General features: G+C 34.4%; 1 protein-coding gene across 1 annotated transcript in view; it reads left to right on the forward strand.

Moving 5' to 3' along the window:
- Nucleotides 1-15,867, forward strand: part of TRHDE (thyrotropin releasing hormone degrading enzyme) — a gene marked incomplete at its 5' end in the record, with an annotated part of 396,110 nt that overhangs the window by 311,186 nt on the left and 69,057 nt on the right. The window contains 2 exons of the mRNA XM_082666960.1: nucleotides 3,795-3,928; nucleotides 4,026-4,081. Of these exons, the coding sequence (XP_082523086.1) occupies nucleotides 3,795-3,928; nucleotides 4,026-4,081 (190 nt within the window). The remainder of the gene's footprint in view (nucleotides 1-3,794; nucleotides 3,929-4,025; nucleotides 4,082-15,867) is intronic.

The following is a 15,867-nucleotide window of genomic DNA, read 5'->3' on the forward strand; positions in this document are numbered from 1 at the left end:
GTTGAGTTATTTGTAGTGAAGTGGATGGACCTAGTGTCTGTCATACATAGTGATGTAAGTCAGAATGAGAAAAAAAAATACCATATGCTAACACATATATATGGAATCTAAAGAAAAAGTGGTTCTGAAGAATTTAGGGGCAGGACAGGAATAAATAAGCAGATGTAGAGAATGCACTTGAGGACACCAGGAGGGGGAAGGGTAAGGTGGGACGAGTGAGAGAGTGGCATGGACACATATACACTACCAAACGTAAAATAGATAGCTAGTGGGAAGCAGCCGTATAGCACAGGGAGATCAGCTCAGTGCTTTGTGACCACCTAGAGGGGTGGGATAGGGAGGGTGGGAGGGAGATATGGGGATATATGATTTACTTTGTTAAACAGCAGAAACTAACACACCTTTGTAAAGCAAATATACTCCAATAAAGATGTTAAAAAAAATGTTAGGATAGATAAGACTTAAAATAAAAGGGAAATTGATGCTGCAAATTCGAAGTAAACATTAAAAATGGCATAATGGTATAACGCTTTCCTTAAATATTAGCTCATATGAAAGTTACAAGCCTAAAAGAGCGCATATTTTTTAGTCCCCTCTTTACAAATGAGAAAATTAAGACTTGAGAAATAACTTGCTGAAAGTGTCTTAGGAGCTTGATTTTCTTTTCTAAGTTTATTTACAACACACACACACACACACACACACACACACAAGATTTTAATACTTTGCTAGGTTACTTTGCAGATCTGTCAGTTTTGACACTTTGCCACTGGGTACACAGGAATGGTTCTCTATAATCTCTACAGAGCATTATCTAATTTTATTCTCACAAGAGTCCAGTGAGAAAACTAGTATGTGTTATTATACCTGAATTTGTTTCACACTGTTACCCTTGTTACCCTGGTTCACTTTTTTATGTGTTTTAAATTCTGATTGTTCTGCAACCAACCAACACTGAGTAGAAAGATCTGATATCCTTTCTCTTTTTATTCCAAAAGGAAGGATAAAATATAAAGATATAAAATACTATAAAATGACAACTACTTTTTGCCTTGATATAATTTAAGTCTTGTGCCATTTTGGATATATTCTAAATATAAATTTTAATTGTTATTACGAACACTTGAAATATAACTTCCATACTTTTTATTATGGTACTCATCACATACTGTACCTCATTAGGCTATTGAAAAAGATCTCTTTAAAATTCATTGCTTGCCGTTAGTTAATTTGAAGAACATTTTAGAGATATAATTAAGTAGAAAGAAAAAGGTATTTAAAAATCTATTAGAAAACTTTTCAGGGAATCATTTCTCCAAAGGTTTCATTTATAACCAAGGTGTAAAAATATTCATGAACAGTAATAACCTTCAGGTTTTAGTTATTAATTTAATAATAGAATACTAAACAACAATAGATGCTTGCCTTTTTTTCTTCTCAGACTAGACGGTATAGGGATTGTTGACTTTTTTAGTTGGTCTCTTTTCTACCTATACATTGTTGAATTCAAAAGTTCAAAAAACTAGAACCAAGTGCATCACATGAAGTTAAGTTATGCCATCTATCTAAAATGTCAGGAGGAAGTAACTTTAAAAAACAGATTTAATATCATAGAAATCGATGCCCATTTCAAAATTGTAAAAAGTTTAATCATGTGTTCATATATTAAACCCAAACCTGTAATATTGTAATTTCTTTAAATAATAATCACTTCTTAGATGAAAATGATTAAACTTGTTCTTAACCTATGTGAATTCAATAACAATTTAAATATGTTTTGCTATAAAAATCTTATTCCTGAAGACAGTGTTAGGGTTGCTCAAGGGAAACAATATCCTCAATATTTCAATCAATTTTTCTTCAGTGAATTCAGACATGATTAACTAAAATCTCTCTTTATGAGGACTTGTTTTTTAAATGCCATTTTTTAGATTATTGTTTTTTATTTTTACATCTGTAAAATTGGGTGACATTCTAAAGCTTCACAGAAATTGTGTGGATAAATACATTAAATTTTTTAAAAACCTGCAGATATAAAGTATCAGAAACTTGGGAAGCTATAAATATTTTAGAGCAATATCTGACAGATTTATTTTCCTAAGTACCACAGATTAAGCTGGGTAAAATTTCAAACTAAGAAAACTATCCCCTTCTGCCATTGAATCATAGAATTAGAAGGGGCCTTAAATGCCATCACTTGGCCTTTAGGTTATAAGTTCTACTGAGGACAAAAGACGATCAGTGGCATAAGTTCAAACATTTATATATAGGAAAGTTTTACAAGAAGTTTTTGTACTCCTTTTATAATTCTTGTTTCCCAAGTTATTTCCCCATTTTTCAAATTAATATAAGAGTATGAAAATGTATACAGTATCATATACAATAAAAACGTTATACCATCTTGTATCAACAGAGTATGCGTGGTAAAAAGGGCATGGAAGTCAGGATACCTGAGATGCACTATCTCAGACAATTCAATTAACCTGTCTGAGCCTCATTTCTTTATCTGTTCTAACACATACTGTTAATAAAGATGTCAAGAAGTTGAAGTGCTCTTTGAAACATTAAAGATTAGATGTTTATGTTTAGTATACATTTATGTTTAAGTATTTTTTACTGTATTTCTGAAAGTTGATAATATGTAACATGTGTTGGTTACATTAGCCCACCCCATTCTAGACGTGAACAATTAATGATCTTTAACATTCATTCATTAATTTTTGTGGTATAACCTCTTCTTGTATGGCTTTTATTTAAGAGAAAGTACTCTGTAAATTCAGCGCTTAAGAAAAGTAAAAATAAAATTTGTTTTGTTGTCTGATGTGTAAAAACTTGGATAAATAGAGGGAGAATTAGAGGTTGTGCCTCTTAGAACTGACATGATTGGTTTCCATGATGCATTGTGTGGTTTTGAGTCACTGTGGAAATTAGATAGACGTGTGTGTGTGTGTGTGTGTGTGTGTGTGTATAAAATATGAATTTTAAGTAAACTTCATACATTATGCAACTTCTATGAAGCATGAGTCCTGAGGGCAGCAGCAACAAAATAATTAGAATTGTAAACTATGGTTCTGGGAAGTCAATAAAGGCTGCCATTAAAAGTGAATGAGTTCTCTATCTGTATCATATTTGAAGGGGTTAAATATGTAAGTTATAAGATTACTTTTACTGGCTTCCTTTAATTGAATTAACCAGCGAATATAATCAAGTTACCATTTTCCAAAGTGATTCCAATAAGCAGAATTTATTATCTTTGTTCTAATTATATGTAGAAATATTAGAGTCTTAAATAAATGAGGTTCCTTTTTCCAACATTATTGATGATGCTGGAAAGTCTGTTATTTATTAGCACATCCCAAGAAAGCACAAGGAAAAGGGTAAGAAATAACAGTGACTTTCAAATAAATGAGCCCTATTATTTTAATCACTTTCTTGCTGAATAAAATAAGTAGAATGTGCACCTGAAGCCTTTTCCACAGATACATATACAATGTAACTGGAAGCCACATGAATACAGTAGTAGATTTCTTGGTTACATTTATCTTGAGAAAGAAAATTATATATACATAACAGGGTTTTATCAAGAGTAATAATGAGTAAGCTACTAAAGGTTTTCTAGCAAATTCTAGCTATAGTGATTAATTGACTAAAGAGTAGATTTCAATTAGGTATTTAGGATGGTGTCCTCTTTTAATTATTGGTACTGTGATATCTGGTATTAAGAAAACATACTTCACTCTATTTTAACCCTTAAAATTGCAAATCTCTCTTACCCCCTAAAATGCTGTTTTCAGAACACCACAGAATAACTTCTTTGGACAAAGGAAGCTGGTTACTGGGGAACATCAATCAAACTGGCTATTTTAGAGTCAACTATGATTTAAGGAATTGGAGATTATTAATTGATCAGTTAATCAGGAAACATGAGGTAAACTGGATTTACTCATCAAAGATCTGTTTTGACATATGAACATCTGCCATTTTAATCCTAAGTGATTCCTTTTTTTTTTTGGTTGCCCTCATAGGTTCTCTCTGTCAGTAACCGAGCAGGTTTGATCGACGATGCCTTCAGCCTAGCCAGGTATGTTTTCCTGTGGCTCTCCACAATAAAACTAATGCCCTTAAGACTTCCTCTATTAAGCTAAATAGTGTATATGTATTGAATAAGAAATCTTTTAAAAATAATTTCTGTCTCACACCCTTTGTGTTTGGATATGAATTATAATCAGTGTCCCAAATTCTTGGTCAATAGTAGCCATGGGGTATTTCTGAGTCAGGAGAAGCTTGATCAATTTTTGCCACAAGTTCAATTTAACACTCAAGATTAATACTCCTTTTACAATTTCATTAATGAACTCTACAAAATGACCATTGTGCCATATTTAATTTTTGATGTAAAGTACCTTGAAGCATCGGCATTTTTTTTCATGACATATACTAGTATATCTTTTTTTTAATGTATTTTTGAATGTGATTCATTATGAAAATCTTGCGCTGCAAGACAGAAATAAATATTCTACTGGGTAAAGCTGTTCTGGACAAAATATATATCAATCTTGTAGCAGAAGTTATAGTACTAGTTATAGTAATATTTGTGTTATTTTCATAGTTAGATTTATAATGTTAAAAATCAGTTATTCTTTTGAATAGTCATTAAATAGCTATTCCTTTAAAGTAATGTTGATCGTAAACCCAAGCTATTTTACTCAATTTTGAGGCTAAATAGTAAAATAACTCAGTCCTTTTAATATTTTTTATTGTTCACATCAGTATAGTTTTAATTTTAATAATCTGATATTATGGGACAAAAATTTAGAAATGATAGAGGTGGAGAAAAGCCTGACAAGATAGTCATATGTGGAGATAAAGATTAAGTAAGATATGAAGACTTTGAAGAAAGCATTAGATATAACATGAAGATTATTTTGACATAGACGTTTAGAGAGTTCAGAAAGCCAGTAAGAGAGTGTACTTAATGTAACATTGCCCTGAGAGAGAAGCAAGCAAAAGAGAGCTATGTTAAGAGTTCCACAAGGAAAGGTTAGGGAACTAGAAGAGAACTAATATTACCAGTTAATTAAACACATAAATTTCCAGGCACTGTTCTGTTTTACATATAGTAATTTGTATAATTTTCACAACAACCTTATGAGATAAGCAGATCTGTATTATTATTATTATTCCCATTATATAGATGAGGAGACTGAGGGTTAGAGAAGTCAAGTAACTTACCTAAAGTCATATAGCTAGTAATTGACAGGGCCAGGGCTTCATATATATGCAGTAATAGAAGAGCCAGGTAATATAGGAAGATTGAGGGGATTTGAAGTGGTAGTTCATATGAATCCTTACGTGTTTGAAATGATGGTGAGAAAGCAAACAAGTAGTGATATCCTAAAGAGAGAGGGCAGATGGAAAGATGGAAATTGAAAGGATCTTTGACTCATCTGCATTAAATGATAGAAGCTATTTTTTAATGAAATATTTTAATTTTAGTAGATGATTTTTTTTCCAAAATTAAATTCCTTGTTGTCTAATACAGAACATTGCTTTCAATAACAATTTTGGAAGACTTAAACATTTGAAGTAAACAATTTCATTATCATTTATACAAATTTACCAGGGGAATGTGCAAATCTCCTTGAATATAGATTGAAATTTGTTCTATTGATCATGAGATAATTTTCCTATTAGCATGGAAGTAAATAAACACAAAATTAGATTTATTCTGCATTTACTTGGGAACACCCTGCAGTCACTTGGAGTTAAGGGTTATTCACATTTCAGTGTATTCTAGTAAATGTTTCAAAGTTTTGCTACCAACCTGAGTCAGTCTTCTTTCAGTTTCCTGAACACACCATGCTCCTTTTGGCTTCTTTATAGACAACAAACAGAAGAGTAGCAAATATTTATCAATATGTATGTTCCAGGTACTGTACTGAGGCTTTTATGAATGATTTTGTTCAGTCTTCTCAGTAAACCCGTGGAGTGGGTGTGGTTACTGCAGCCATGTTATAGCTGAGTCGTGGAGGTTGAGAGGGGTTAAGTCTCTTAGCTAAGGGTGCACAGATTTTAAGTGAGGGGTGGAGGGGTGACATTCAACTGCAGATAGTAGCACAGCAGCGCTTATGACCTCAGGTCAGGGTGACTGCCCATTATATGAAATTCCTTTCCACTCCCCTTGTCTGTTGGGAATATTGCTATTCACTTAAAAATAAAATTTCACTTGCACAGCCTTACCTGAAACCTGTCTGTCCTTCCCAGAAAGAATAAGGTGACATCCTGTGGATCTGTACTTTAGCAGTTGTCACCTTGTAGTTCAACTACTTTTCTGGGTCCCTGTGATATTTGGGTGATCTTGAGGGCAGGGCTTTGTCTCATCCTTGTATTACTACTGCCTAACTTAATCTTTGGTACAGGATTATACCAATATATATTTGTTGAATGAATTGCTAATTAGCTATTAATTATTCAAACTATAAACTTTCAGGCCCACTATCTTTTTGTGCAATTAAGTACACATATTCTAGGTATTTTTTATGGTTGTTTTTTAAATATATAAAAACCACATGAATGCATTCTAGTTGTAGTGATTAAAACAAGAGAGATAACAATGTGAAAATTTTCTTTTACTCCTTCCATGACATCCTATAGCTCTTACCCTCCCTCTTCACAGATAAAATTAATATTTGCTGTATATAAATCCAGCCTTTTTTTTTTTTTTTTTTGCGGTACGCGGGCCTCTGACTGTTGTGGCCTCTCCCGTTGCGGAGCACAGGCTCCGGACGCGCAGGCCCAGCCGCTCTGCAGCATGTGGGATCTTCCCGGACTGGGGCATGAACCCGTGTCCCCTGCATCAGCAGGCGGACTCTCAACCACTGCGCCACCAGGGAAGCCCAAATCCAGCCACTTTAAAACATTTCCATACAGTTAAATTTTTTTTACGTGAACAGAAATACATTCTGTTTTCTACTCATTTATAAAAATAAATCTGAGGAGCTTTATTCCAGTGTTGCTAAGTCTTCATTATTATAATCAAGACTGCACTGAGTGTGCTTGAACAGTCTTTTGTCGCACATATACATATTTTTATAGGATTGATTCCTGAAAGAGGAATTTTTGGTTTAAAGAGTATAAGATTTTTGATAAATATTACAAATTGTATTCCAAAGGGTTTCCCAGTAGAACCCTCCGTCAACCACATACGAGAGGGCCCAATGCCCCCAAACCCTTCATGATAATAAAGAGTATATACATCTTTTACATTTTTGACAGTATGGCAGCAAAAATAATTTTTTTGAAGCTGTTACAGAACCAGTTGAATTAACTTGTGCATCTTTTCATATACATCTGCCATGTGTACTTTGTTTTCTTCTGTGAATTGTTACCTGGTTAAAGGAAAAACAAAAGCCTCATAGAAGATGGGTGAGGTATTTTTCCTACCCTTTTCCTATATATTTTGGATTTTTTTCGATTTTACTCCTTTTTGTAGAAAACAATGTTACAGTATTTTCTCTCAACACTGTCATTTTTTTTTAATACTTTGTGGTGTATTTCATCATCTCAAAGGCTTTTAATTTATATGTTAAATCATTCCTTTTGTAGCTTTCTGTCTCTTTGGTTCTGACTTCCATAGAAGACCTTCTCTATATGAACATTTTGAATATATTTCATTTTTTATTTGAAAGCTATTTTGTTTTTGCATCTATCTCCTCACCCTTCCTTCTCTAATTAGTTTTTATGTATAGAATGGAAGAGTGGTCTAATTTTCTTTAACATTAATATATTTATAACCAATTATTTAATCCTATTTCTTTAAAGAACTTTCTTATTCATAGATTTGAAATGATATCTTTATCTTAATGAAAATGCTTATATTTTAGGGAATTGATTCAATTCTGTTTAACTGGTCTCTGTTGTTTTTGGCACTAGTACCATGTTGCTCTGATTAGCTTTATAGTATGTTGTGGTTGACAACATTTTCTCTTGTTCTTGTTCAAAATCTTACGTGTTTTCTCTTAAATATAGATTTTTAAATCAGTTTGACGAAGCCCATTAAAAATCCTGCTGCAGTTTTGACTGAATATGCATTGATTGGATTTATAAGTTAATTTTTAAAGAATTAACATATTTTCAAATGTGAGCTTTCCAATATCAAAACATGTTGTTTCTCCCCATTTTTTTAGGTCCCTAAGTCAAGCTCTATAGCTTTATTTACATTGGTTCTGGAAATGTCATACTGTTTCCTCATTTTTTAATGGTATACGCTTCTATAGGAAATGGCACTGCTTCTGCACTTAGATGCTCTAATTTTCATTACTTGTGTGTAAGGAATTAATCAATTGCCTCGCAAATATCATTGTATTATGACTTGAACTTTGAAATTAGTGACTAAATGCCTAGATATTTTTTGTTGGGTGTTCATGTTTCTTGTTGGTTTTTGTTTTGATGAAGCATTGCTAGATTGAGAGATATAAAAATGAACAAGATGCATTTCTTGTTTTCAATGAATTCATGGTCTAGCAGGGACAGTACACGGTAGACAATTAACTGTATTCAGTATGTCAATACGTTGAATAAAATATTATGCAAATGTTGTAATATAATGAATTAATGTGGTCTAGAAAGATTATGGAGGACATCATATAGGAAATACCATCAGAAAAATGAAAGTTTGCCATGGAAATCTACTAAAGTTTTAAAAGTAATAAAATGAGAGCAGGAAAAAGTGTAAACTAGAGGATGGATTTAGGGCAAGAGAACTGTTACCACAGTGATGCTCATGCAACAAATTGATTGAAACATAGATTTGAGAAGGAGTGGAATTGGCAGCTAGATAACGTAAGAACTCTTACTGAAGTTATTTATTAGCTTAATATGTAGTAGAAACTGGAAATTTGGAAGATGCGCTTTAGGAAGTATAATATCCACTGGATTTGGATATTTAAAGTCATTAACATGCTCTGAGTATGATTTTAAAAAGCTATAAAAGTGTGTAGAACTGGATGGTGGACCTATGTGGTATTTTGTTTGAAAATAGTCAAAATACGTGAAAATTGTTTGGAACATTTGTTCATATGTAAGAGTTCCAGAGATAAATCATCATCATCATCACCATCATCATCACCACCTTTGCCCTGGGCAGTTACTGCATTGATTTACTTATTTAGTCACCAGTTTCCTGGAAAATTCAATTATGTATTGTAGAACACATGCCAGATTATTGCATTATTAATGTCATAACATAGATTTTTAGCTTGCATAGCATATTTAAAAAATTCTGTTACAGGCTATTCCATTAAGGACCCAATCACCTAAAAAAGCCTAACTAGGACAGACTCTTACAACTTAGTTTGCAAATTTTGTTAAGAAATAGGATAGCAGTTATATCTTCTAAAGTATTAGTGTTTTATTAACAATAAGCACAAGAACCTGTACCTGGAGATTATGAATGTCACACTTAGAAGTGCTCTAAGTACTGGTGAGCTGTCATCAGTAGTAGTTAATACATTTTTGAAGACGGTATAAGTTAAAAAATTAATAAATACATTTTTATCAACTTGTTTCTGAGTTTATAAATCTGCGATATGTTAGGAGAACTGGAAATTCAGTATGTGAGCCAGTGAAAATATAATGGCTCATGAAGAAGCAGACTATGAGAATACCTCAAACCTACCCTCATGCATTGTTTTTGTTTCTGGGCCTTAGTTTCAGGACTGATAGCAGCATTGTTAAAACTGCCTTAACAATGTTTGCAAGCTGATTGGTACTAACCTGCTCCTTGTGAGACTTCCTCTGTCATAGTTTTTATTAGAAATTCTGTCTTCTGGATGGCTCTCCTGTACCTTGTTTAAAGTTTCCCCTGCCAAACATGTGTTCATTACTTCTTTGCTCATTGCAGAAAATAGGAGCGTTATGTACCTAAAAAGCAACTTCATCTTGAACTGGGCTAGAGGAAGAGTAGCTTTTCCTGTGTTGATGGCTGGACGTTTAAATTGTAATGTGTTGACCTTTTGTAGGGGACATTGAGAAGGAATGACTTAGAAACCTTTTATGAGAAATACCTTGGCAGACTGGACATTTTGTCCTGATTTCCCCACTCGGTTACGGAGATAACAGGACTGCTTCACTTCACCTGAACATGGCTATGCAAAACCTGATTAAGAATCCTGGATCCCTCTGACATTGTCTACTGCTTTATAAATTCTGATTTCAAAAAGGATATTTAGTTTCAGAATTCTTTCCTCAGTTCCTGCCTTTTTCTTTTTTGAAAGTGCTATATAATCTCAGTATAAACATTTTTCTTCCTTAGCTGTGTTTTATAATGGAATCATAAGAGTTATTAATAATAGAATACTGGGAATACTGATTAAAATGGGTTTTATATTGTACTCACTGGACAGGGAGAGAAGGATGATTCTTCAGCTGTTTATAGTAGAATCATTTGGGAGAAGTAACCATGTGTAGATTATGTTCTTATTTATCTTTTGTTAAGCTACTAGAATGTGTGTGCAAAAGGATTACAATTAAATACTTATGAAATCCTGAAAGTGATAAAATTGTTTATTGCAAAACAAGATTTATTGTTAGCTATATGCTTCCAATCTTCTGCCATTGACCAAAGGCTATTTAAAATTAGCTTGTAGTTATGCTTTGGGACTTTCTGGCCAGGGCAGATCTTTCCATGCTCTGAGTAGTGACTCATAATGAGTTCATGCAGGAGATTTGTGGCCATCCCTAAGAGATCACAATATTTCTCACATCTCTGAGGCTGGGGATTTAATTACTTGTCTTTATCAGCTAACATTCCTCTTGAGATATACAAAAAAGTCACCTTGAAGCCCTCTCATTTCATACCTTTCTGCATGCAATTACTTAAAAATTCATATCCAAAAGGCCTCCAAATTGGTCTTAGTTCACGCAACACTTTGTCACAGTAAATGTTGAAAATAGTTTGAAAGCATTTTCAGGACATTTACTGTAATGAGCTGGGAGTCTTCAGCTTTCTTTCTATGACTCCCCAGTAAAAGGCTAGAGTAGATTCCTGAATTTTCAAGCCACACTGTTCCTAGAGGGGTAGCCGGTTTGCTCAAGGTTAAAGAGTGAGGTAACATGTTCCTTTGAGCTATCTTTAGAAACCTTTTGAGGGTGGAGTCACAGATGTTGTCCTTGAGATAAGGATTTAGGGGGGAGCTACCATACCTTCCAGGTACTTCTGAGAAGTTCAAACCTCCTGGGGCGTAAGGGCAGGCCTGTGGCTCTTGAGGACGACAAACTTTCTTAGAGACATTTCAATTGTACTGCATTAAATCAAAAGCCAATTTGTAACCTTCCAGTGCAAAATTTGTGTTTCAGCTCTGTAGGTGAAAATGTTTTAATATTAATGTCTAATGTCTGAGAGTGCTGAGTAGAAAGTAGAAGAGAGATATTTCGACATCCCTCTTTAGGTTTGATCCATTTTCATAACAGCCTGCACTCTTGAGTTACAAAAGTGTGGGTGATGTTTGTAGCTTACATGGATTTGTGTAAGCCATTCTTTTTTAAGAATAAATGGTCTAAATTTCCAAATGCAAGTACAAATTTGTTTGAATATGTGTATATATGCTCTTTAGTGTCTCACAAATTTAAAAAATTAGAATTCACATTGTAGTTAGTACTGTCTGGTCACATTTGACACAAAGTTATGATTCTTTTGATTTTATAATTGCTTTGAAACCTGAGCCTGAGATTTCATAAGAATTTCTCTAGGATTTCTCTAAGCTTCCCCATAATTTGAAATACCTGTTCACACATGATTTAAATTATTTAGGTAAAGCTTCCTCCAAAATGGTCATTTATACCATCAACTTCACTTGAATAGATATTTGTAATATGTGCTTTTAGCACAGAGTCCTAAGTATTCCTCTGATGTTAGATTCTTGGACTGTGATAGTATCATCTTAGTGTTTTTCCTTCCATGAATTTGAGTTATCTCCTCTCCTGCTTGCTGGGACTCTTTTGCATATTCAGGTGCAGTGCTTTGAGTATGAGCTGAGAGACCACCTGTATCAGGACCACCGCACCCAAGACGTTTTATTAAAAATTGCATATTCCCACCACTACCTAGGATCTGCATTCTATCAAGCACCTCATGTGATTCTGACACCCACAGCAATATGAAAATCACTGCTTTTGAGGCCCAGAAGGTATTTATGGCATCAGTTTAGACAGGCAGGTGCTCCTGTGGAGCTAAAAGGCCTTAGAGTAGCATCCTCAATAGCAGTGAGGGTGGCTTTCTTTGGATCCTAGTGTCATGAGCTGATCCTTCAACAATCAGGACATCAGGGATTCAGTTTTAACTATTCAAAAACACTTTTTTATTCTTGTTATTAAATATGTTAGCATTTCGGATATGCCGTCTGATAGCTGTGAACAAAACTCAAAATCTGGGTGTCTTAGAAATTTTCCCAAGCATGGAAATCTCCTGGAGGCTTCTCATATAATTAGGAGACACCTTTATGTTTATTTTATTTATTTATTTTTTAATTGGAGTAAAATTGCTTTACAATGTTGTGTTAGTTTCTGCTGTACAATGAAGTGAGTCAGCTATATGTGTACTTATATCCCCTCCCTCTTGGACCTCCCTCCCACCCCCCCATCCCACCCATCTAGGTCGTCACAGAGCACCAAGCTGAGCTCCCAAATGAGCATACTAACACAGATCAAGCATACACATGCATATTGAATTCTGAGGTGTTCAGTAGTTTTCCAGGGTGAACAACATGGCAGAATTTTCTTGCAAGTTAATCTGGCGTCTAAACCTGGAGTAATTTGTAAATCTATTGACAGTGCAAGTAGGCAGGAACAGTAGAGCTACCTGGAGCAAGTGTTAAGTGTGAGAAGAAGGCATCTTTAGCTTTTGTAGTTATTCTGTGATAGCCTTTGAGGGACTCAGGAACTTAGAAAGATGAAGAAAAGGAAAGGAAAGGAAATAGGTTCTTTCAGCAAGAAATAATTGATAAGAAAGAAGAAAACAAGAGTTTTGTGGTAGACTTAGTCTGTGGAGAAAAGTAAATGAGTCCTCTGGCATTTAGTCTGTTCATGTAAAAGCCTAATTTTCAAAGAAATCTCAAAAAACCTCTTTTCATTTTTATTATGATAAATTAAATTATAGAGGAATTTTTTAAATGAGGAATATATGAATATAGGTATTCATGCAGGCTTTATGCTAGAGTAATTACTTTAAGGTGTCTTGTAATGATATTTTCTCACTTTGGAACAGAGATTCTTAGGGGCCTTTCTGATCGCAAGCTTTCTTAACAAACATACTAATGAGCCAGTTATAAGAACTGCCGTATTTTTCTCCTAGAACTCATAAAATCTATTTTGGGCTTCAATAACTTATTTACCTGAGGTAGCAATGCTATCCTGATAAGGAAACTAGAATAAAGGTAATGGAAAATAAGTGTTTTACGTTAGTTTCTACTTGCCACGAAAATATAGAAGATTTCATTTTTATACTTGAAGAGACAATGATTTGGGAAAGAGCGGAAAGGAAAGGAAACTTAGTTCCAACATTTTGTGCAATGAAGGTGAGCGATTAATTCAGAATAGCACACACTTTTGCTTATATGGCAAATCTTAAAGCCTTGGGAGATTATTTTAAATACATGAGGTTCTCCCTTAATTGCATGCAATTTCAACTAGCCTGTGTGGAATGTTTCAAATGCCCTTATGTGAAATGGAGTACTAGTGAAGAGGCCTTCACCATTTTGGATGTGAGAAAACATCAGATTAGGAAAACTGGACTTGTTGCAACTGTGCCAAAGCCTATTTAGTGTTATTTAAATATATGGGTACAGGCCGACTCAGAAGCTAAGAAGTAGCACGTGGTCCTGCGGAATCAGACCACATTAGAATCGCAGATTGACTTCTTCCTTCCCAAAGTGGAATGGCCTGGAGTACAGTGGATTTGAGCTTCAGAAGGGAGGGAGGCAGGGGTTTCCGGTTGCTTAGCTGCTTCAGCTAATTAGGGTGAGGATTAAACAGAAGTTCAGTATCAGCTCTCCAGGTCACCAGCTGGTAGTGCTAACCAGAGGGGAAAAAAGAGAGTTTTCATAAGAAAGAAAATGTTACTCTAGCAGTCCATATGCGACAAATTAAGTAAGGCCAATAGGCTCCGAAGAGAATAATGATTGAGTATCAGAGAGTTTTATGTGTATGCTGACTTAAACACACTCTAAATTCATGGAGGGTTCTTGGGAATGCTGTCAGAAATGCCAAAATAGAAAGGACTCCGGGTGAAAATTACTTGGCTTTGCATTCCCAGTGTGCAAATGCACTGGAAGTTAATTGCATAAGCTGAGGGCAGATCACGGGCTTTATCTAGGCCGTATCGAGGGAACTGTTACTTCCCCTGTTTCAACTGATAGTGAGACTAAAATTATTATAGAAATATAGTTAATATGCAGAGCAATTAAGCCCCTTGCCTCCTAGCTTACCACACTTTTTAATTTCCATCTTTGTAGAGTTTCTCAGGTTTCCTATTTACATTTTTAAAATGTTACTGCAGTCTGTTGAATTTTGACATTGATAGACTATCAGCTATTTCATAGAGTGAAGAGTTGAGAAATCCATATGAAAATTTGTGTTTCAATAAATGCAAAAGTAATACATAGGGTATTTCAATAAATTATATAGTGTGAACGTTAATAAGTTTGTTGACAGGTAGATAGATGATGGATACATGGATTGAAAGGTAGGTGGATAACAAAGACAGAGCCATAATACTTATTTCATGCTGTGAGGAAATCATTATATTTGGCCTCAGAAACATTATTTTGTCATGTTTGCTTTTCATATGGGGAAAGTCATACAGAATTTTATTTTTTATTATATTTATTTATTTGTTTATTTTCTGTGTTTTTTTGGCTGTGTCGGGTCTTGGCTGTGGCATGTGGGGTCTTCATTGAGGTGTACGTGATCTTTCGATGCAGCACAGGCTCTTTGTTGTGGTGCGCAGGCTTCCCTCTAGTTGTGGTGTGTGGATTTTTTCTCTCTCCAGTTGTGGCGCGCAGGCTCCAGGGTGCGTGGGCTCTGTAGTTTGCGACATGTGGGCTCTCTTGTTGAGGCACACGAACTCAGTAGTTGTTCCACGCGGGCTTAGTTGCCCCACGGCATGTGGGATCTTAGTTCACCGACCAGGGATCGAACCCGCGTCCCCTGCATTGGAAGGCATGTTCTTTACCACTGGACCACCAGGGAAGTCCCCAGAATTTTAAAAGTCAAGAATCTTAGCCGATGTTTAGTTAAAATAAATTCAGTTGATTTTCTTAGCGAAAGGAAGATATTGAGATAAAATATGAACATGAATTATATACTAAATAATTATCACATATAACAATAGAAAGTTCCAAGTGTTGGTGAAGACATTTTCAAATATTTATTTACTTCAAAGATATGCCAAATTCAGAGTAAGGTAGAAACATATGTTCTTTATTTGTTAGTCTGTACTTTATCTTTATAGAATGTATAGAAACCAGTAGGAAAAACTTTCAATAGCTATTTACCTGGTTTGTATGTCATCATTCAATATCTATTTTTCATTCCAGATAAGTTAATCATTTTCTAAAGCATATATATATGACATTAAAATGAACTGTGTGTTCTCCTTATTCTCAACAGATAAGTGATATGAGAACATCTTTCATAAACAGGCAAAATGAAAATAATGAAAAACATGAGAAGCAAGTACGTCAAAATAATTTTAGTGGGTTGACCTTTTTTTTTTTCAATTTCTGATGCTCATTAGTAAGAATAATTCACAAATGGAAAGTTCTGTAATACAAAGTTAGTCAGCAATGTCTTCCAATTGTATAGTAACAGCTT

Source organism: Grampus griseus (genome assembly GCF_964374135.1).
Source record: "Grampus griseus genome assembly, chromosome: 11".
NCBI lineage: Eukaryota > Metazoa > Chordata > Mammalia > Artiodactyla > Delphinidae > Grampus > Grampus griseus.